Source organism: Martes martes, assembly GCF_963455335.1.
Source record: "Martes martes genome assembly, chromosome: X".
NCBI classification, from domain to species: domain Eukaryota; kingdom Metazoa; phylum Chordata; class Mammalia; order Carnivora; family Mustelidae; genus Martes; species Martes martes.
Window position 1 is genome coordinate 46895326 of NC_137897.1, and position 21738 is coordinate 46917063.

General features: G+C 40.4%; 1 protein-coding gene across 1 annotated transcript in view; it reads right to left on the bottom strand.

Annotated features, from left to right (window-relative positions):
- The window catches only part of ARHGEF9 (Cdc42 guanine nucleotide exchange factor 9), a 170232-nt gene that overhangs the window by 39606 nt on the left and 108888 nt on the right, over nt 1–21738 (bottom strand). Inside the window, exons 6-8 of the mRNA XM_080795432.1 lie at nt 20761–20890; nt 13326–13457; nt 3052–3295 (exon numbers count right to left, since the gene is read on the bottom strand). Of these exons, the coding sequence (XP_080651558.1) occupies nt 3052–3295; nt 13326–13457; nt 20761–20890 (506 nt within the window). The remainder of the gene's footprint in view (nt 1–3051; nt 3296–13325; nt 13458–20760; nt 20891–21738) is intronic.

A 21738-nucleotide genomic window follows, 5' to 3' on the forward strand; every position in this document is an offset into this window, starting at 1 on the left:
AGCACTGGGTGTGGTGATAAAACAATGAATACTGTTACGCTGAAAAGAAATAAAAAATTAAAAAAAAAGAAAAAGAAAGATTCCGCCATCTTAGACCTAGTATTTTATTTATACACAATAGAACAGGAAAGAAATATATCAAATATTTACAAAAGTTATCTCTTTCTGGGTATAATGTTTTAATGTGATTTTTAATTTTCTATTTTTCTGTGTTTTTCCCCAAAATTGCCTACAACAAAAGTGATATCATTGTAATTAGAAAAAAAAGAATGTTTTAGAAAGATAATATCGGTTTGTCAGAAAGTAATTTCTGTAGCTCCATCCACGTCATTGCAAATGGCAAGTTTTTGTTATTTTTTATGGTTGAGCAATATTCCAGTGTTTGTGTGTGTCTGTATGTACTACATCGTGGATGGAGCTTGAGTGTATTATGCTGAGCTAAATACATCAGAGAAAGACAAATACCATATGATTTAATTCATATGTTGAATTTAAGAAAAAAAATGAGCATGGGGGGACAAAAGAGAGAAGGAATCCAGAAACAGATTTTAAATATAAAGATCAAAGCAATTGTTACCAGAGGGGTGGTGGTCTGGTGGATGGGTTAAATAGGTGATTGGAATTAAGGAGTACAGTTTTTATAATGATCCTATGGTGCTGTGTGTAGGTGCGGAATCACTAAATTGTACATCTGAAATTAACATTGCACTTTATGTTAACTAACTGGAATTTAAATTAAAACTTGAAAAAAATATTTTAAAAAATGTACTTTCTGGAGGCTTTTTTATTAGAAGCAGATTCTTAAAGTTACAGGTTATTAGGGCATTGTGTGGGATATATCACAATGAATGGTGGGGATCTTCGAGTTGACCTAGGGTCTACATAAAGCACACTAAGACAATTCCTTTAATAGGTCTAACAACCTAGATGGTATCAGAGGCTGCTGCTGCCTGCCACTGAAAGAAACAGTCCAATAGTATTTCTGTATGACCTTACATCACGTCCCATTGCAACACTCATATGTTAAAAGCTATTTGGCTTCAATGGGACTCAAAATGAATTATTTTTTAAAGATTTTATTTATTTGACAGACAGAGATCAAAAGTAGGCAGAGAGGCAGGCAGAGGGAGAGAGAGGAGGATGCAGGCTCTCTGCTGAGCAGACAGCCCCATGCAAGGCTCAATCCCAGGACCCTGGGATCATGACCTGAGCCAAAGGCAGAGGCTTTAACCCACTGAGCCACCCAGGCACCCCTCAAAATGAATTATTAATGTACACTCTACCCAAAACTTGAGGAGAGAACTAGGATTAGATTAAGTAGTGTCTTTCTGATCATCCTTCTTTATCTCTGAACCATTTAAATCCCCAACACTGAGGGAGAGAAGAATCCATTTGCATCAGGACTCAATCGGTAGGCCCATTTTTCTAGAAGCAGTTTCTACCAGTTTGAGCATTTAAGTGTTTTAATATAAAATCCTATCCAACTTTTGCATCAACATGGATGGGACTGCAGGAGATTATGCTGAGTGAAATAAGTCAAGCAGAGAAAGTCAATTATCATATGGTTTCCATTACTTGTGGAACATAAGGAATAACATGGAGGACATTAAGAGAAGGAAAGGAAAAGTGAAGGGGGAGAAATCGGAGGGGGAAATGAACCATGAGAGACTGTGGACTCTGAAAAACAAACTGAGAGTTTTAGAGGGGAGGGAGTGGGGGATGGGTGAGTCTGGTGGTGGGTATTGAGGGCACATGTTGCATGGAGCACTGGGTGTCATATGTAAACAATGAGTCTTGGAACACTACATCAAAAACTAATGATGTATTGTATGGTGACTAACATGCACGATAAAATTTTTTTAAAAATCCTACTCTCATTAAGAGTGGGGCAAAAACAGAAACTGTGTCTTCTCAAGGAATTACAAAGCTTGGCTATTTGGTATTTTTATGCTAGAATGGCAGGACCATGAGCAAGAGACCACATAGTACTTTGTAAACCACAAAGCTATAGTCAATGGCACCTAAATCCCACAGTTGGAAAGCAGCATGAAAAATCCTTCTACTAGTTATGTACCCTCTGGAAAAGGGGAACAACCTATTTAAAGCAAAAAAAATATGTTTTAGTGTAACAGAATCATGCAAGTGATCATGGTTTTAGACCCAGCTACATTTTCTACAATTTATTTTAAAATGCTTTTATACAGAGAGTGTGATATATACATGCACATTAATTTTAATCTGTGCTCTAGGGGCATTTAGTTAACATCTGAAGTGCCTTAATCAGGCATACACACTCAAGAGGTGATTTGTTAACACATTAAACACTCAGAAGTCTTTGTTCCAGAGACTACTACTTCCAGCAGTTCAGTCACTTTAATACAGGAGGCCTAATTAGCCTAACACATGTTAAAAATGAATTTTCATTGGTAAAATGAATGTTTTTCAAGATGTGTACTAGCCACAGATGTCTTACAGTCTACTTAGCCCTCATAAGACCTGGGTATAAAAATCTAGTGAGACCTATATCTTTTACCTTTCAGAAGGAAGCCTTAATCTCAAAATTTAAAACAGGTATTATGTCTTGTCCTCCATCAGAGGATTTTGTCACCAGACTCTAAAAGTTAGTTGAAGCCTATTGCTATAATATCACCAACTCTTCCTTGACTAACCTCTTCACAGAAGATGCTGCCATGCATCTAAGAACAAAAATGGGACTTCACTGAGATTATAGAACAGGTTGCATGACTTCTTTTGTGTTTATTTGCTAATAAATGTTTGTATGTTTGGGAGAATTGAGACTGAGGTTTGCTTCCAGTGTAATAGTCTTATTTAGGCATGAGACTGTGAGGGAGGCAAATTATAACTCTCACTTAACTCTGACTAGTAGAAACTGATATGTGGCAAAAAGGACCTAATAATAGGAGACCACCAAAATAGATTAGGTCAGTTTGCAACAGAAATTTTCCCTCTGCTTCTAGAAAAATGAAAACTAATTCAAATCCTCTATGCTCTTCATAGCTATATTCTTCTTTCTCTTCTCAGGTCACTTACCAATTTTTTCATCTTCCTGTACCATTTTCCTCTCTTCTCTGAAAGCCCTGAGCCAGCGTATTTTCTCCTCCAGCTTTTTGGCAAAGAATAGATGTATCTCCTCAGTCTCCTTGTTGTGAAGCTTGAAGGCATTTTTCATGCTGACATTAAAGTCATCATCTCTGCCATCTTCAATGTCAACTACTTCATATTTATCCATGTCAATGCGGCCTTTGTAGTACAGGATATCTCTTCGGATCAGGTCCTAGGTGAGAAGGAAGAAAAGGCTTTTTACTGGAGGTATGTGGACAGTAGGTACCATGAGAGTTGGCTCATGGGCACAGCAGGACGCTAAGGCTGCCATTGTTTTGGAGTACCATAAGGGGTTGAATCGGTCAAATTTAGGCAGGTTAGTTTAGCAGTATGACACTGATATGTTGGTTAACTAGATGCTCTTAGAGAAAGCCTTTGTCCTACAACCAAGGACTCTGTCTCAGACCACAGCATCAATCCTTGTATGTGTTTATAAGACACGCATATAGGGAGCAGGATATAGTAAACTACACAAGCATTGCTAGCATGGGCTTTTTCTTTTCTAAAATATTTGCAAGCCCTCCAGAACTATGAAATAAGACATTTGTCTTAGGTGAACTTGGGAATTCAAGCAGGCTAAGGAGACCTGTATATCAGACTTGGGATGAGTGGTAAGAGTACCAAGGTGGCCACAGGCTGCTGGCCAGGAAGGATTACATGGAAATGGAAATGGTTGAACACTTAGCACTCTAGGGGATTTTGGAGAAGGCCTAGTCTGGCAGGGGAAGTGGAGGTAAGAGTGAGTAAATAGCTTCATATATTGACTTGAATGAATCTCACAAATCTTACTGCATGAAACACATAAAAGTGTAGATGGATACAAACAATATATAGCCTATCTTTTATTATTGTTGTTTTTACTCTCTGGTATCCAGAATTGGATCAATACTCTCAGTCTATGAGGTACTCATCATTAGTTCACACCGGGTGCTCTTATTCCTCATTTTTTTTTTCTTACTTACTTTTAATAATACATTAAATTTTGGTGAACCTGCTACTCAATTTAAAAGCTATGGTGCGGGGTGCCTGGGTGGCTCAGTGGGTTAAAGCCTGTGCCTTCAGCTCAGGTCATGATCTCAGGGTCCTGGGATCGAGCCCCACATCGGGCTCTCTGCTCAGCAGGGAGCCTGCTTCCTCCTCTCTCTCTGACTGCCTCTCTTCCTACTTGTGATTTCTGTCTGTCAAATAAATAAATAAAATCTTTGAAAAAAATGAAAAAAAAAACCTATGGTGCTGCAACTTCTTTCAAGATATGTCTCCAATGGCAAAGGAAACAAAAGTGAAAATGAATTTTTGGGGCTTCACCAAGATCAAAAGCTTCTGCACAGCAAAGGAAACAGTCAACAAAACAAAGAGGCAACCCACGGAATGGGAGAAGATATTCACAAATGACAAAACAGACAAAAGGCTAATATCCAGGATCTATAAAGAACTCCTCAAACTCAACACACACAAAATAAATAATCATGTCAAGAAATGGGAAGAAGACATGAGCAGACACTTCTCCAATGAAGACATACAAATGGCTAACAGACACATGAAGAAATGTTCACCATCACTAGCCATCAGGGAGATTCAAATCAAAACCATATTGAGATACCACCTGACACCAATTAGGATGGCCAGAATTAACAAGACAGTACGCAATGTGTGTTGGAGAGGATGTGGAGAAAGGGGGATCCTCTTACACTATTGGTGGGAATGCAAGTTGGTGCAGCCACTTTGCAGAACAGTGTGGAAATTCCTTAAGTAATGAAAAATAGAGCTTCCCTATGACCCTGCAATTGCACTACTGGGTATTTACCCCAAAGATACAGATGTAGTTAAAAGAAGGGCCATTTGTACCCCAATGTTCATATCAGCAATGGCCACAGTCGCCAAACTGTAGAAAGAACTAAGATGCCTTTCAACGGACCAATGGATGAGGAAGATGTAGTTCATATACACTATGGAGTATTATGCCTCCATCACAAAGCAGGAATACCCAACTTTTGTATCAACATGGACAGGACTGGAAGAGATTATGCTAAGTGAAATAAGTCAAGCAGAGAGAGTCAATTATCATATGGTTTCGCTTATTTGTGGAGCATAAGGAATAACATGGAGGACATGGGGAGATGGAGAGGAGAAGCGAGTTGGGGGAAATTGGAGGGGGAGACGACCCATGAGAGACTGTAGACTCTTAAAAACAATCTGAGGGTTTTGGAGGGGAGAGGGGTAGGCGGTTGGGTGAGCCTAGTTGTGGGTTTTGTGGAGAGCACGTATTGCATGGAGCACTGGGTATGGTGCATAAACAATGAGTTCTGGAACACTGAAAAGAAATTAAAAAAAATAAATTTAAAAAAAGGGAAAAAAATAAAAGCTAAGATGCTGAACAGACTTTTTTCCAAAGAAGATATACAAATGACCAACTGACACATGAAAAAAAAATGCTCAACATCACTTGGCATCAGGGAAATAAAGATCAAAACCACAATGAGATACCACATCACACCAGTCAGGATGGCTTAAATGAACAATTCAGGATGAGGATTCAGAGAAAGGGAAACCCTCTTACACTGCTGGTGGGAATGCAAGCTGTTACAACCACTCTGGAAAGCAGTATGGAGGTTCCTCAAATAGTTAAATACAGAGCTACCCTATGACCTAGCAATTATGCTACTAGGTATTTATCCAAAGGACATAAATGTAGTGATCCAAAGGGGTACCTGCACCCCAATGTTTACAGCAGCTATGTCCATAATAGCCAAGCTACCGAAAGAGCTGAGATGTTCACCAACAGACGCATGGATAAAGATGATATGCACACACATACATGCACACACACACACACACAATGGAATATTCCTCAGCCATCAAAAACAATGAAATCTTACCATTTATATCTATGTGGATAGAACTAGAGGGTATTATGCTAAGTAAAATAAGTCAATCAGAGAAAGAAAATTATCATATGATTTCACTCATATGTGGAATTTAAGAAACAAAACAGGATTAAGGGGAAGGGAGGGAAAAATAAAATAAGACGAAATCAGGGAGGAAGGCAGACCATAAGGGACTCTTAATTATAGGACACAATCTGAAGGTTGCTGAGGGGAGGTGGATGGGGGGATGGGGTAACTGGGTGATGGGCATTAAGAAGGGTATATGATGTAATTAGCACTGGGTGTTATATGCCACTTATGAATCACTGAACTCTACCTCTGAAACTAATAATACACTATATGTTAATTAGTTGAATTTAAATAAAATATAAAAAAATTAAAAAATAAGTAAAAGCTACGATGTCACAGCAACCTTAAATCCCATGCTCATCAATCCCGTGGTTTCTTTCCTATGCAGTCTTATCTCATCTCTATCTATTCCACTTATCTGAGGTTTAAAAACCTACAAAGGAATGCCACATAATATATAGGAATGCATACATATTTCCAGAAATTATACAAAAATATGACAATGACACATGCAAATTCAAGAGAGTACAGAGAGAAAGAAGATGGAAGGAAGGAAAAGAAAGGTAAAGAGCAGAGAGGGAGAGGAGAAAGAATGTATTTGTAATGAATTATTTCTTAGGTTGGATAGTAAGTACATAGGTACCCATTATATAACCTATGTATCTTTTTGAATGTCAAAATTTTTTTTAAAGGTTTCATTTATTTATTTGAGAGAAAGACCACAAATAGGCAGAGAGGCAGGCAGAGAGAGAGGGGAAAGCAGGCTCCCTGCTGAGCAGAGAGCCCCATGTGGGGCTTGATCCCAGGACCCTGAGATCATGACCTGAGCCGAAGGCAGAGGCTTATTAACCCACAGAGCCTCCCAGGTGCCCCTGAATGTCAAATATTTTATTAATTAAAAAAAGAGGGATGGACAAAATGACCTGTGGATCTGTGGAATGTAAGGTCTGATAAGTATCTCTGAGTGGTCTTTCAGCCCCTCCTTCTCTTAGGACTGCTCTCAACTCCCCCTGAGGGCACACTGTAGAGAGCAAAATGGAGTCTCTCATGTCAAGCAGGGATCTGTGTCATGTAATGATGCAGGTAGTTAAATGTACTGCAGCTACATTTATTGCTGGGACCAGCATCAGCTGGCACCATAGAACTGATAATGAGTGGAACCACAGGAGGTCTGCAGGGACCCAGAACCAATTAAATCCCTTTAAAAGTGGGAGGATTTTTGCAGCAAACTATGAGACTCTTCAGACATGAAGTCTCTATGTCTGACCACTTAAGAAAGGCAACTGCCACCAAAGGCTCTACCCGATTGATCTCTGACCAGAACCGATATCCTTCACTGCTTGAACATAATAAGCAGTAAGTGCTGAGAGCTGACCAAGAGCAGACTGAGGCCTTATCTCAACTGCACACCCACAGACAGACTTCATGTTTGGTTCATTAACTTCCTACACCCCTTCTGTTATTTGTTGTGTGCTTTGTCTTATGTCCTACCCTGTGTTGTGTAAGAAGCCAAGTTTTATCACATGGTGAAATGTCATTGACTTTGGAATCCTAAACCTGCTTTATAGTTGTGATTAACTTTGCTTTATGATTGAATAAAGCTGACACTGGAAAAACACAACTCATGTGTGCACCTTCATAGCATGCCCATGACACACATCTATTCTTGGGACATGTGGTGTGACTAAGTCTGGCCAAGAAAATCCTTTGTCCTGAGAGATGTCTCCTAGTAGCCAACTCATTCTGACCAACTTTCCCTCCTCTTTGTATATATTTGGCCTTTTAGACAATTTGACAGAATCAGAAATGCTCATGAATTTTTGTTAACATTATACAGTTTTGTTAAACTATTCCTATTCTGCTGAATTGTCTTACATGCCTCACTTTTCAGCTGCAGGCTACCTGCAAAGAATTTGCCTTTGTAATCCTAACTCTTCACACTGCATGGTAAACTGGGTGTTTTGCTATGTCTGGGAAGGGCTGTCTTTAAGAATTCCCAACATAACTGTGTCAATCTCAAAGTCCGAGGCTATGAAATACAGGTGTTGTTGAATTGATTTGCAAGAAACAATGTCTACATTGTTCTTTTTCATCCCATAATAATTGTGCATATAAATAGGCTGTGCTGAGTACAGATGAGTTCTGATTTGTTGGGTGTCTCTGGCATCAAGTTCAAAGGAGAGGAAAAAGTCAGCTATACAGAGTGGGCCAATGTTGCTCCAAGATTGATTCAGAGCCTGGGTTCCTTTTACCATACTCAAAATAGACAAGCTCAATCCTGGCCAAAAGGATGGGGTTGGTCCCATGTGCTGACTTCCACAGTCCTCAGGAACACTTTATGAGACATGTGCATAAAAAGTGGGCCCTGTCAGTCCAATCTAACTACAAAAGCAGGACAGGCTAAGAAGAATGGATTGATGTAATCTAGTTTGATCTCATAAAGGCCTGAAACCTGCTTTAAAACACTTAATACAAATACACATGGACCTGGGAAGCTAGGTCTAGACTGTACAGCTAATAGGTAGGTACCCACCTGACTAGAATAGGTAGCCTTAACCACCCACTATTCCTAACTTCAGCCAATGAGACAGGGAAACTGAAGGACTCCATAAAAATCTGTTTTTCACTCCTTTTTCTGCTTCTATTCTTGTTAGGACATCTATCCCTATCCCACTTTACATATGCTTTGTAATGTAAACAGCATATGTCCTCCTTATAAAGGACAGGAGTTAATAATTTCTCTAGAATAGGTAACATCTAAAGAAGGACCAGGTGAGAGAGACTGGACAAAGCTACCATGTGTGTATTCTAGACAACCATGGCTAGACCTCTCAATACCAAGGTCCCCTGGCTCCAAAGAATAATATCTGGGCCCTTGTCCTTGTTCTAATTGGTACCTAGATGCCTGAGAGGACAACTATATCAGAGCACCATCTGCAATAAAACCACCCAGACCCTGAACAAATGAGACTCCCACCTTTCCTTTCTTAGTCTCTCAGAAACTCTGACTGTATCTGTTCTCTCTCTATCTTCAGGAATCTCTGCTTTCACCTCCTGCTGGCTCATGGTTTATTTCCATCCTTTATGAAGCCAAGAATACTCTTGGCTGGTCCTACAGGATCCCCTTTGGGTCTCTGGACCCAGCCTGCCAGCATCACCTACAGCTTCCTTTAACTCTGAGTTGGTGTGTCATAATCCTTGTCAGACTTTAAAATCTTTACTAGTTTCCTGAAACAGGAAAGGATGTACATGATCTTGGAGCTAAATTAAAAACATCAACTGAAACTCCTATTGTTTCTTTAGCTATTTAATGATAACAAGAAACGTGAGAGAGTTCTGCTTCTGTGGTAGGGGAATAGGACTAGACAAATGTGTCATTAAGGTTCTCCCTTTGCCTACTCTTTATAGCTCCCCAAAATGTTGAATGTGAGTTTTCATGCACAAGATTAGTCATAAAGCCAAGTTTAGGGATGTGATAGGAATTATTAAGAATGACCTACTGTTCAAAAAATCCCATGAGAAAATTGTAGCCGAGGCCACAAAGCAGCATGCAACACACATGGAAAGAGTGTGAGTTATACAGACTCCTAGCTGCTTAACCTACTAGCTACGGCTTTGGGAAAGCCATTTTATCTCTCTGCGCCTCAATTTTTTCTAAAAATGTTTGTAAAGCTCAAATCTAAACATGCAATTTCCAGGTCATGAGGCCAGCCTTGTCTAATAAATATGTCTAATAAATATGGTGCCGAGCTTTCTTGGTCCCAGAATGATTTTGTTTTTTGTTTGTTTTAAAGATTTATTTATTTATTTATTTATTTGACACAGAGATAGAGAGAACACAAGCAGGGGTAGTAGGAGAGGGAGAAGTAGGCTCCCCACCAAGCAGGGAGTCTGATGCAGGGCTTGATCCCAGGACTCTGGGATCATGACCTGAGCTGAAGGCAGATGCTTTACAACTGAGCCATCCAGGCGCACCCAGACTAATTTTTTTGGTAAGCCTTCGAAACTCCTTTGATAGACCTAAAAATCTCACTTTTTTCTTCCTAATCCATTTAAACTTTCAAAATAATTTAAATATTGTGACAAAAATAAATCAAAGCAAAAGTAACTGAATATTTTAAACTTTACATAGCTACCTCTATGTCCTTGGAAATTCCATATACCCTTTCAGGGTGGGGGTAGTCGCAGATTTATACTTAGGCTCACACTAACGTGTCCTCCCTGCCCCAACAATACCTCTTATTCTAATCCAATTCCAGGCTTCAGGTCAATTTTACACATTCTTCCTCCTCAAGTCTTCCCCGAAGGCATCTCTAGCTCAAGTTGTTGCAGTTTCCCTTTTCTGAATGCTAGCACTGATAATGAAGACTCTTATACAACTTAAATTCGGCCACCACACTCCTGAGTTACATTAGTTCCATTTCACAGCTTGTAGTCTGCTCATTAAGTTGTGCTGAAGTAGTATACCCTCCTTGCTCTTGCCTCACTCAGGCGCTTCCCAGGGAAAAACAGCTGACAAAGCCTCAGAAGTTTCTTTGCTCAGCTTCTGGACATGGCAAGGGGGAAAAAGCCCTCTAGAGCCCTGGTTGTCTAAGGTCTCATTGGGACCAGGCTGCCCAAATGCCACATGTTAATGGTGGTTTGAGTGCTTTCATAGGCACATGGTGAATAGGTATTCACCACAGATGCTATTTAGGTCATCACAAGTTCCCTGCCTAATAGTGTGCCAGCCTTCCTCTTTTTATCCTTACACTCATCCAAGCTGGAGGATATCAAGGGCGCCAGTGCTTCTCCAGAAGGTCCCTGGCAGTTTGCAGACAAGCACCAAGCCTAGCCATGGATCCAGCAAGGAGCCTACTCCAATTCCTGACATTATATAATTCAAACAGTTGGGAGATAATTGAATTTGACTTCACTGGGTATTCATGGGGTTTAGTAAGACACTGCAAACATTTTGTATACATGACGGATGCTGCAATCAGGGGAATGCAACTCTTAGGACTGCAGTCTGTCTCACTTGCTTGTCAGTAAGGTCTTTTTAGAGAGGGGCCCTAGTTACTGCCCACCCCTAGCCTTGACCACCCTGGGTTTTCTCTCCAGAGCCTGAGGAAGGCACATAGGGATGGGACTGGAATTATTTTTCTCATTATTTCATTCCAGCATCTAGAGTACATTATTAATAACAGAATAATAACAGCAACAACAATGGTAACAGTTAACACTTACCATATATCATATGCTAGATACTATTCCAAATGCTTTTCATTTCCCTAGTTTTATTGAGGTATAATTGACAAAGATTATATATATTTAAGGTATACAATGTGATGTTTTGTTATATGTGTACATTGTGAAATGATCACCACAATCAAGCTAATTAACATATATATCTCACATGGTTACTTTTTTGTGATGAGAACACTTAAGATGTACTTTCTCAGCAAATTTCAAGTACACAATATAGTATTGTTAGCTATAGGCACTGTATTGTACACTAGCTCACCAAAATCTATTCATCTTGCATAATGAAAAGTTTTTGCCTTTTGACCAGTATCTCTCAATTTCCCAAATCCCCACCAGTCCCTGGCAACCACCACTCTGCCTTTATGACTTCAACTACTTTAGATTCCACATAAAGTGAGATCATATGGTATTTGCCTTTCTCTGTCTTATTTTACTTAGCATAATGTCCTCCAGGTTCATCTGTGTTGTCACAAATGACAGGCACTCCTCTATTTTAAAGGCTAAATAATATTCCACAATGTGTGTGTGTGGTTGTGTGTGTGTGTGTGTGTGTGTGTGTGTGTATGCGTGCATCACATTTTCTTCATGCATTCACCCCTCAGCAGCTAAATGCTTTGCACTTATTAACAGATAATCTTCACAATAATCCTACAAGTTAGGTACTGTTATAACCCCATTTTATGAGGTACTATAGATAGAACAGTTAAGAAGCTTACTCAGGAACAAAAGCTACTAAATGGTAGAGTTGGGCTTTGAGTCCAGACTAGCTGGCTCAAAAATCTGTGCTTGTTCAACTATAGCATATACTGTCTCTCAAAAGAGATTTGCTGAATGAATGAATAGTAACACCAAATATACAGTAATTTAAAAATATCAATAGCTAACATTTACTAAATACTATGTGCCAGGCACTGCAACTTTATTGTTTCATTTAACCCTCACAACTTCTCTTCTCTGTAGATACCATTATGATTTCCATTCTGCAAATGTGAGGCACAGAGAAGACACAGCTCATGGGAAAAGTTGGTACCTTTCTGGCTGGCCCTAGAACCTATGCTCTTAACACTATACTTCACTGCTTCCCACTACCTTAGGTGGTCCTCCTCAACACATCCTGATATGAACTCTATCATCAGCCTGATTTGGCACTGAGGAAAATATGAACATAAAGTTAAAAAAAAAACAAAACAAAACTGGCCCAAGGTTAGAAGCAGTAGAGCCTAGGGCCCAGATGTTCTGGTTTCAAATCTGCATCTCTTTTCTGCTCTATCCCTAACCTCTGCTGCTATTGTTACATTTCTGAGTCCCAAATCGTTCATCCTCCAAGTCTGGCCCTTCAGTACAAGAAGAAATGGCCCAATGCAGAAAGTTCCTTGAACAGAAGAAGTCCTCCCTCCAGCATTGTTATACTCTATTTAGTGCCTGATCCTCCTAAAATACAATGGAACTAACATAAATAACTAGTAGTTATGAAACAGAGAACAACAGAGTATGTCCAGGAGGGTATAATTAAAAACAATGGATACAGAGAAAAAGCTGTTTGGGACAACTTCAGAGGTGTAGAATATTAGTGGGTGACTGAGGAGAAAGGAAAGGGGATCTCCATCCCTCCTCTGTGGGGGGAAAAAAAGGAGAAGAAAAGGAAAAATTCCCCAAAGCAGCAAAATAATTTCCAATATAATCATCTCTGGAAGAAAATAACAAAACACATGCATAATTAAAGTAACAGGGCAATAAGATGCAGTGGAGCAGAGACAGCAATCACAGAAGACAAGAAGAAAGAGAACAAAGAGTCTCATTCTAGATTTTCTTAAAGAAAATTGACAAAGAGGGAAAAATAGCAGAAGTTAAAGAAGGAGTCACAAAATTAGAAGCCACTGGCATCTTTTCCCACCTACTATAATGACCATTTCGTTGGGAGCTGGGGATAATGGAGAAGGAGGGTCTGATGCTCCTGAGGTGCCCGTCTCCCATCTCCCTCAAGAAAGAAGGGTTTGGGGTTACCTTCTTGCAGAGAACCATCTGGTGGTCAAACAGGAAGAAGACCCGCTGCTGGTTCCGGCCATAGGGCTGGTAGATCCAGGCCATTTCCCCAGTGTAGATCAGTTCCGAGCTCCTGTCTAGGATGTCCTCACCCTGGGAAGAACATGTGATAGTGAGAGGCAGCCAGGCAGAAGGGATGGACCTGTCACCTGCCTGGAAGCACTGAAAACTGGGCATAGACTGGGGCAAGAGGAGTACAGAGAAAGAGGGATAGAGAGAAGTCCTGGGAATCCATAAAAGGTTCCATGAGTGGCAAAGACCCATACTCTTGTTCACCCTTGGGCGAAATGAGCCCTAACACTCAGGACTGCTATATTCCTTCTATGCCAGTTGCTCTCTAGCCCAATAGGCACCAAGGTTCATTCTGGTTCCATGAGGTTTCTCTCTCTCTCTCTCTCTCTCATTTTCCTTGTCTTTTTCTCTATTAATTTCTCTTTCTGCATCAGTCCTTCATCCCAGATCTATTCTTTTAGTCTCTTTCTTATACCTGAAAAGTAAGCCTAAGGAAATAATAAAAGTCTCTCTGCTTTCCAAATGAGTAAAAAAGAGGACAAGGGAGGGCAAGAAGGAGACAATGATAGAAAGAGAAAGAGAGAATACATTCAGTCTCTTAAAATTTTTTTCTTCTGTCAATTTATTAAAATACATTGATTAAACAGGAATAGGAAATAGAAAACTTCACAACCATATTGTTCATAGCCTGAAACCATTTCCCCTTCTTGCTGTATAGTCAGACAGGAAAAAAAAAAAAGTACCAACACATCTGACTTCTAGCTAATTCAGTTCTTCAATTTTAGAGAGATTTTAAGGCCCCTTTTTCACAGTAACTCTGCTAGGTCAGAGGTACATGGGATATATGTCAGATGCCAAGGCAGATTTGGTACCTGTTCTCAAGAAGCTTACAGTCAGTGGAGGAAACTAATGCAGGTTGTGCACAGAACTCATGGAACATGAGACAAACTACACCAAAGCCCTGGGCACAGGGTGTGTTCCAAGACCTATATAAAGATAGGGATAAAAATCAGTGGTCCAGGATGCAGGAGAATTAATACTAGCATCTATGGGGTACCCAGGTGGCTCAGTCAGTTGAGGCTCTGACTCTTGATTTAGGTTCAGGTCATGATTTCAGGGCTGTGAGACTGAGCCCCATGTTGAGATCCATGCTGGGTATAGATCCTGCTTGAGATTCTCTCTCCTGCTCCCTTTGACCTCCCTCCCCCTCTCTAAAAAATATATTAACACCTATATGCATCAGACATTTACTACATACTTTCACTCTATTTCTTCTAAGGTGTACAAGAAGCCTGGGAAGTGGTCTTACTCTCATTTTATAGTCCAAGAAATGTCAGGTGATCAGCTTAGATCACCCAGCTCATTAGCTAGATATCAATGACCCAACTCCAATTCTGTGGCTCCAGAAAGTATACTCATTCTTGCCACTACATTATGCTGTCTCTAGACCAGTCAGTCCCTTCCTGTCTCTCGGTCTCGGTTTTTCCAGATGTTAAATGTGGTACATGAGGATGATCTCTGAGGTCCTAGCCCTGATACTCCAAAGTTAAGCACTCATCCTTGCACCTAAAATTTTCAAGTCAAGGTTAGAGATGGAGATCCCTGCATTACCCCTGTAAATAATTAGGACAGCCTAGACAGGGCAGTGTGCCAAAGAGAAGGGTAGCTGGAAATGGTATTCTTTAGCATACTACTTGTTTCAGTCTAAGTGATGAGAAGGAAAAGGGCAGCTCAGTGGAAATATTTTATAATAATATAACCTCAAAAATAAAGCTCACAGAGATTGTGACTCCAGATTCCATTTCAGGGGTTCCTTGGAACTTGAGCAAACATTCATCCTCAAAGGGCCCACATACTAACACAGAAGTTCTGGGAGAAGAAGCTCTCAGGGTGAGGGATTTGTGCAGGGCTTTCCTGTTATATGTATGGGAAACTGAGAGTGGTACCTGTCTGCCACGTCCCACCCTGAGACAGGCCAGGAAGATGTGCTACAGTCCATTTTGGATATATTTAAAATGAAAGAAAGCCATAAAAACAGGCTAAGCCCAGACAAAGTTGGTCAAGATGACTTTTTTTTTTCAGGATGACTTTCAAAGTTACACCCACTGTACCAGCCAGGAATACTCCTATTTTAAGTACTTGCAACACATAACTTAGGAAAGGAAAGGAAAGGAAAGGAAAGGAGAAAAGGGAAATGGAAGAAAAGGGGGAAGGGGAAGGGAAAGAGGAGGGAAAGGAAGGTGAAGGGAAGGTGAAGGGAAGGGAAGGTGAAGGTGAAGGGAAAGGGACGGGAAGGGAAGGGGAAAGGGAACGGAAGGGAAGGGAAGGGGAAAGGGTAAGGAAGGGAAGAGTAAGTAAAGGGAAGGGGAAATGAAGGAAGAGAGAAAGAAAGAGAGGAGAGGAGAGGAAAGGAAGAAAGGAAACACCCTTATGCTCACCAAGCTGATTGATGTCACCTCTCTGTGTGCCAGTTTCCTCATCTTCATTTTTTTTTTTTTAATTCTAAGGTCAATTTTTATTTCTACAAAAAAGGTAATCAAAAGAGTATAAAAGGCATGTAAGGTATATTACTGAGTGAACTTCAAGTGGAGCTTGATTCTGCAAAGACTGTGAATCTAGCTAATTTTAGCTAATTCAGTTCTTCAAGGGAGAGGGAGAGGGAGGGCCATCTTGTTTCTGGGCTGGCCAGCTGTGCTAAAGGAAGAGATCAGCAGACCACTGACAACCCCGCACTGGTGCTGGCTATAGCCAAGTCCTGCCAATTGCAGACAATCTGAACCCTGGAAAGGGTCAAATTGTGCCTAGGGAGGATGACAGTGAGCTGTACTACATTTCCTCATCTTCAAAATGCATTCCCTACACTGAATGTCATCTTTAAAATGAGGGTAATAACAGTACCAATCTCATTTGGCTGTTGTGTAGATTATGTAAGTTAAAACATGTAAAGTGCTTAGGAAAGTACACTTCATACTGTAAATTCTCTTGATTATCATTGTGCATTCTATATCCTATGTCACATATTCCCATTAATAGTCACAAGAACCCAATGAGGAATGTACTGTTATTACCCCCAAAACTAAGATTAGAGAAATTGGAAGTATATTGCCCAAAGAATCCAGAATCCAGAATCCAGGCCAGACTCCCTCCAAAGCCACCAAAGAACAGTATAATGATAATCCTTAGTGGAACAACTAGCTACCTTGAAAGATTTATGAGGTGAGAATCTCCACAGACTTGGGTTCTCGGCCCTGTGTTGTCACCAACTCACTCTGTACCCTTGGGGAGTAGCTTAAACACTCTCAATCTATTTTCTCAATTGAATAATGGATAATACAATAGTTCCTGCTTGTTTCACTTCACATGGCTGCTTGAGAGCAAAAATCAGATCATACAAGGGAAATGGCCCTCTCAGAGTTCAGATTTCTCATCCTTTGCCTCTTCCACCCTACTTGCACCATATATTTACTGTGCCTTGCCCCCAAAAGTACAATCCCTTCCCATTGCCACCTCCCCTATGTACATGCTGTTTTCTTCCATTCCTCCAGGAATTTGCATACACTGTTCCCTCTGCCTGGAACATATTTGCCCCAGTGGAAAACCAAGGCCACTCATTCATCTCAATATCCCAATGTCCAACACCTCATTCTAGTTATAGGCTGATTTTTCTGATGTGAGGCTGCAGCCTGAACAGATCTAGGGAAAGAAGGACAAGGGAAATACCCTACTTTTCATATAGTTCATTTTCAATGCTGCCTATTCACAGGATAGCAGGGAAATAACAAACCCAGCCAGCTTTACACTTGATCTCCTGGTCCCAGAAGTATGCCTCATCAAACTACCTTAGCTTTTTAAATAGATGTTTTTCTGTTTCTATGATGTTGGGTGTCTGTGTTTCCTCCAACGTTTTGGATTGAATTATCCAATGGTAAACGGGAACTGGTCTTTGGGTATTACACAAGCAGGCTGTTAGGGGAGTGGTGTCACCACAATCATATACAGTCAAATTCTCAAACATGAGCTACAAATTTGGGCTCATGGTAAAAATCTTTGGTGGTGGGGGGAGATCAAAAGGAAGGTGCCAGGGATATGTTCCTTTTCACTTACTTTCAAGTGGATCTAATGAGTGTGAAGGGCAGCAATGTGACAGCTCAACCAACCATCAGCATCAGAGAAATCAGAAATGTAAATTTCCCTAAAACTATAGTCTATGAGAACAGATTCTTCTCCCTGTTGCTTTCTCAAGCCGCTCTAAGGTATGGATTATTACTTTGATGTATGGATGATACTTTTACTCATCCATTTATTTTTTAGGAGCCCTGGGCGGTGGGACAGAGCAGAGGGTACTTCATGAACTCTAGTTCTCATGGGGGGGAGGACAGGGAGCAGGGTTGATAACTAGAGTTGAAAATAAAATCCTGAATATTTATGGAATAAGTTGAAGCAGGGTCAGGTCTGGATATAAAACAAGGCCTCCTACTCTCTATTCAGATATTCTGATTTACTGAGTAGGTACCAATTGCCTGTATGCTGCCAACCCTCAATGATCTTTCCCAATTCCTCTTCAAAGTAGATTAAACCCTGAAGATTTCCCCTATGACTCTTCTTTTTAGTTTGACAAATAAAGCTGAAATTATCATGTGGATGCTTTGACAGCCACCCTGTTTGTTCAAACTTCTGGGGGAAGGCAAGAAATCATTTTCTTGATTTGCAAGGCTTGTCCACAGCAGCCCTCAGCAAGCTGGTGGGACCTTTCTTTGCTCGTGCAACTGCTTAGACAAGTAGAACATACAAAGAACCTCTACCAGGGAACCAGTAAGGTTTGGCTACTTATGTCAATAGCTAGCAAGCCATGGAGTAGATATGTCTTATTGCCTTTTCAGGGTGGTCCTCCAGTACTCATCAACCTTTAGCCATACTAGGGTTTGGATATTTCCCCCAAGGAATTCTTACTGCCTGCTTAGATATGGACCTTTTACTGCAAAAACAAGTCCCTGCAGTATCACAAAGGAAAGCAACTGGGGTGTGGGAAGCAGAAGGTTTAAAAGAGTATGTAAGCAGCAGTGAAAAGAATACCACAGAGAAAATCTGGAGGACAGATTAAAATTTTAGCTTTGTGGTCTTGGTCAAGAATAGGCTTCTCAGACTTTCACCATCATTACAACATGTGTGTGTGTGTGTGTGTGTGTGTGTGTGTGTGTGTGTGTGTGTCCCTGGACAGAATGGTTGATGGGGAGAGTAGTCCCCTCAAAGCCCTGGTGATTGACATTCTAGAAGTCTTGAAGACTAGATATGACAAACATAAGACACTTTAGGCCTGCCCTCTCAAATGTACCCATCAGGATTAGATGGAAAAAAGCTTCCTCTAGAGCTAGTACATTCCACAGTGAACCCGGAGTCTGAAAAAGGAACCATAAGGAATTTTTCTTCTTACCAAATTAGATAAAGAAGGACTTCACCAAGTAGCAGGGTGTCAAGGTTATACATATAGGCTTGGTTGAGATTAGAAGAACAATCAATCATGCTAACAAAGGAGCAGAGAGTAACTGTTCTCCGATCGATCCTGGCTCAAAATTGCCATTTTGTTTCCCATCCCCCACTTCTAGACAAAAACATATGAAATTCTTTCTTAGATGCTGAGTCTTTAAATAATAGTTCAGTGTTTTTGAGTTTGGTTTTAATAAGGTTCCCTGGATAGGCCAAGGAATTTCAAACTATTGCTGGTCCTCCGTGGCTCTACCTTCAATTAGTGGAGGCTCAGAGCATATGGAGGAATTAGATCTCGTAGGCATAGGAAGAGGGAAAATGTGCCAGGGAATATGAAAACAACTGCTTCTGGGAACCTCCTTTTACAGAGAACCCTGCAGGAGTAGAGAAAAAGAGGGCTGATAACCAGACACAATTTCAGAGTCCCTTGGAGTTGATGGGCTTGTTAGAGGTCATTTAGTCTAGCTTTTTGCTTTTGATCAGGCAACTAGCCAAAGTAAGTCAGACACAAGGGAAGGAGAACCATGATTTCCTAATAAGTCTGGGCCAGTGTTGGTTTCCTCTTAAGAGCAACAGGGTCTCTTTATATAGATTCATTCCGTTCTCTTCATCTCAAACAATCACTCCTGTTTTCTACTCTTATGGCAACATTATCCTTTAAAGAAGACTAAAAAATATGCCAAATGCTCAGAACTATGGTCTTTAACAGCCATCTACATTAAGAAGGATCAGAGGTAGCAGAATAAACAAAAGATGATTTTTTTTTTCTGGACTTAAGTAAAATAGCTGTTTGCAAGGCTGATGCTTAACCTTCTTAAAATGTGCTACTGCTTGAAATGTTAGGGAGATACTACCTCTCAATCACAGGAAATGATACCAGAATTGAGGCAAGTGGAATAGGGAACTGGTTCAACTTCTACACTGTGACTATGAAGCTTAAGTTTGCTCTGTCCATTTCCTGGTAGCATGACCAGCCTTTCCCATCTTGGTTACGTTAGCCTACAGACTGTCAGATTTCACAATATGCATCTGAGAGATAAATGTGAAATGCCATGACCCCTGGTTCTCTCGGTGGGCACAAAAGATAACCACTAAATGGTGTACTCAACACACCTACCTGTGAGGCCTTATAATTCACAGCTCTATTTCTATTGAACAGAAACCCAAAGAACCTCAACAGAGCAGTGGCATGAACAGAAGCAAAATCTCAATTTATTTGTTAGGCTGTATATAGCTTTTGCAAGTGAGTATCTAGGAAATAAGTCTTTAGTGACCTCATTCACTGAAGACTTTCTGAGTTCAGAGAAGTTGTGGCTGTTTCCAATGAAATAGGAGGCTGTCAGGAATTACTTTTATAAGCAAATGATAAAAAACAGAATTTGGTCTGTCAATTCGGCAGGAATGATGACCTCGGCCTCAAGGGTGCAAGCTTGGATAGACCTAGTAAATGTGTCAGGGCAAGGTAATCTCACCAATGGAAAAAAGATGTATGTTGGTTAGCCTGCACCAGAGAGAGAACCAACTTTATATTCTGTGTCTGGGAGTGAATTAGTATATACTACTTCTTATTCAAGTGTTCACCTGGAGGTGATAAAACTCTAGGACTGGAAAGGAGCTTAAAAGTCTATTGAGTCGATCCAATTTTTTTTCCTGGCAACACCCAAAGAGATGAACCTTTCTTTTCTTAATGAAGTGTTGCCTCAAAGATTTTTCCAACCTTCTTAGAAAGCTACTCAAATACACAACACCTCTCATTAGTAGAAAGTTTTGCCTTGGCTCTAATCTAAATCCTTTCTACTGCTCTTTAAATTTAATTCCTTTTCATCCATCTTTGGCTAAGATGTGATGTTCTAGCTAAGCTATTCAGACTCCCCAGTGCCCCTGTTCATGAGGATCCTACCTCCCAGTCTAGGACAGATGCCTGCCACTGGGCAATCTTGTCAATATTCTCCAAACGCCGCTTGCGCTCATTGATCTGCTGAGTCACGTTTCTCATGACAGCCAGAGCAGCTGCCACATACCTGTAGTCACTGTGAAGACACAAAAGTACAAGTTGGATGTATTAATGTGTTAGAGAACCAATGTGTTGTGTGCCACCCCTAACATCTATTCTTCTCTTCCTACTTAGTAACAGAGCCCTGATTTTCAGATGGAACCCATGCCACAATGAGTAAAATATTACATTTCCTATCTCTTTACAATAATGGGTGATTATGTGATGAGTCAAGTGATAGGCAAATAGAAATTCTGGGCAGAGATTTTCAGAAACCTCCTTTAAGAAAGATAGCATATGCTTCTTTAGTCCTTACTCAATTTTGATGCTTGGAATGTAGATGTGATGGTTGAAGTTCCAGCAGTTATCTTGGACCATAAGAAAAAGTCCCTACTCCTAGGGAGAGATAACAGAAAGTTGGAAGGAGCCCAAGTTTTTGATAACCACTGAGCTACCACAGCAGTCATGGACTTTTTTTTTTTTTTTTACATAAAAGGGAAATAGACCCCTATCTTTCTTATAGCTCTATTTTTGTATTCAATATGATATAATCAGCCAAGGATCAAGAAGAGAACCTTATACCTGGCACGGTCCAGAGCTTTGCCATCTCTCCTACTGCATATTTCTAGAGAACTCTACCCAAAATCACTGTGAAATAATATCTACTCTTTTCCTCCAGTACGATATACAGATAGGATGTAGCACAGTGGCTAAGAAAAGACTCTGGATCTATACTCTTTGGCTCAGACCCTAGTTTTGTCACTGAGTAGTGGTCTTTGGCAAGCCTCACTGACTCTCTCAATGACTCAGTTTATTCATATGTTAAATGGGAGAATTATAGGAGGGTTTGTTGAGGGTTTAATCATCCACATAAACTGTTTTACT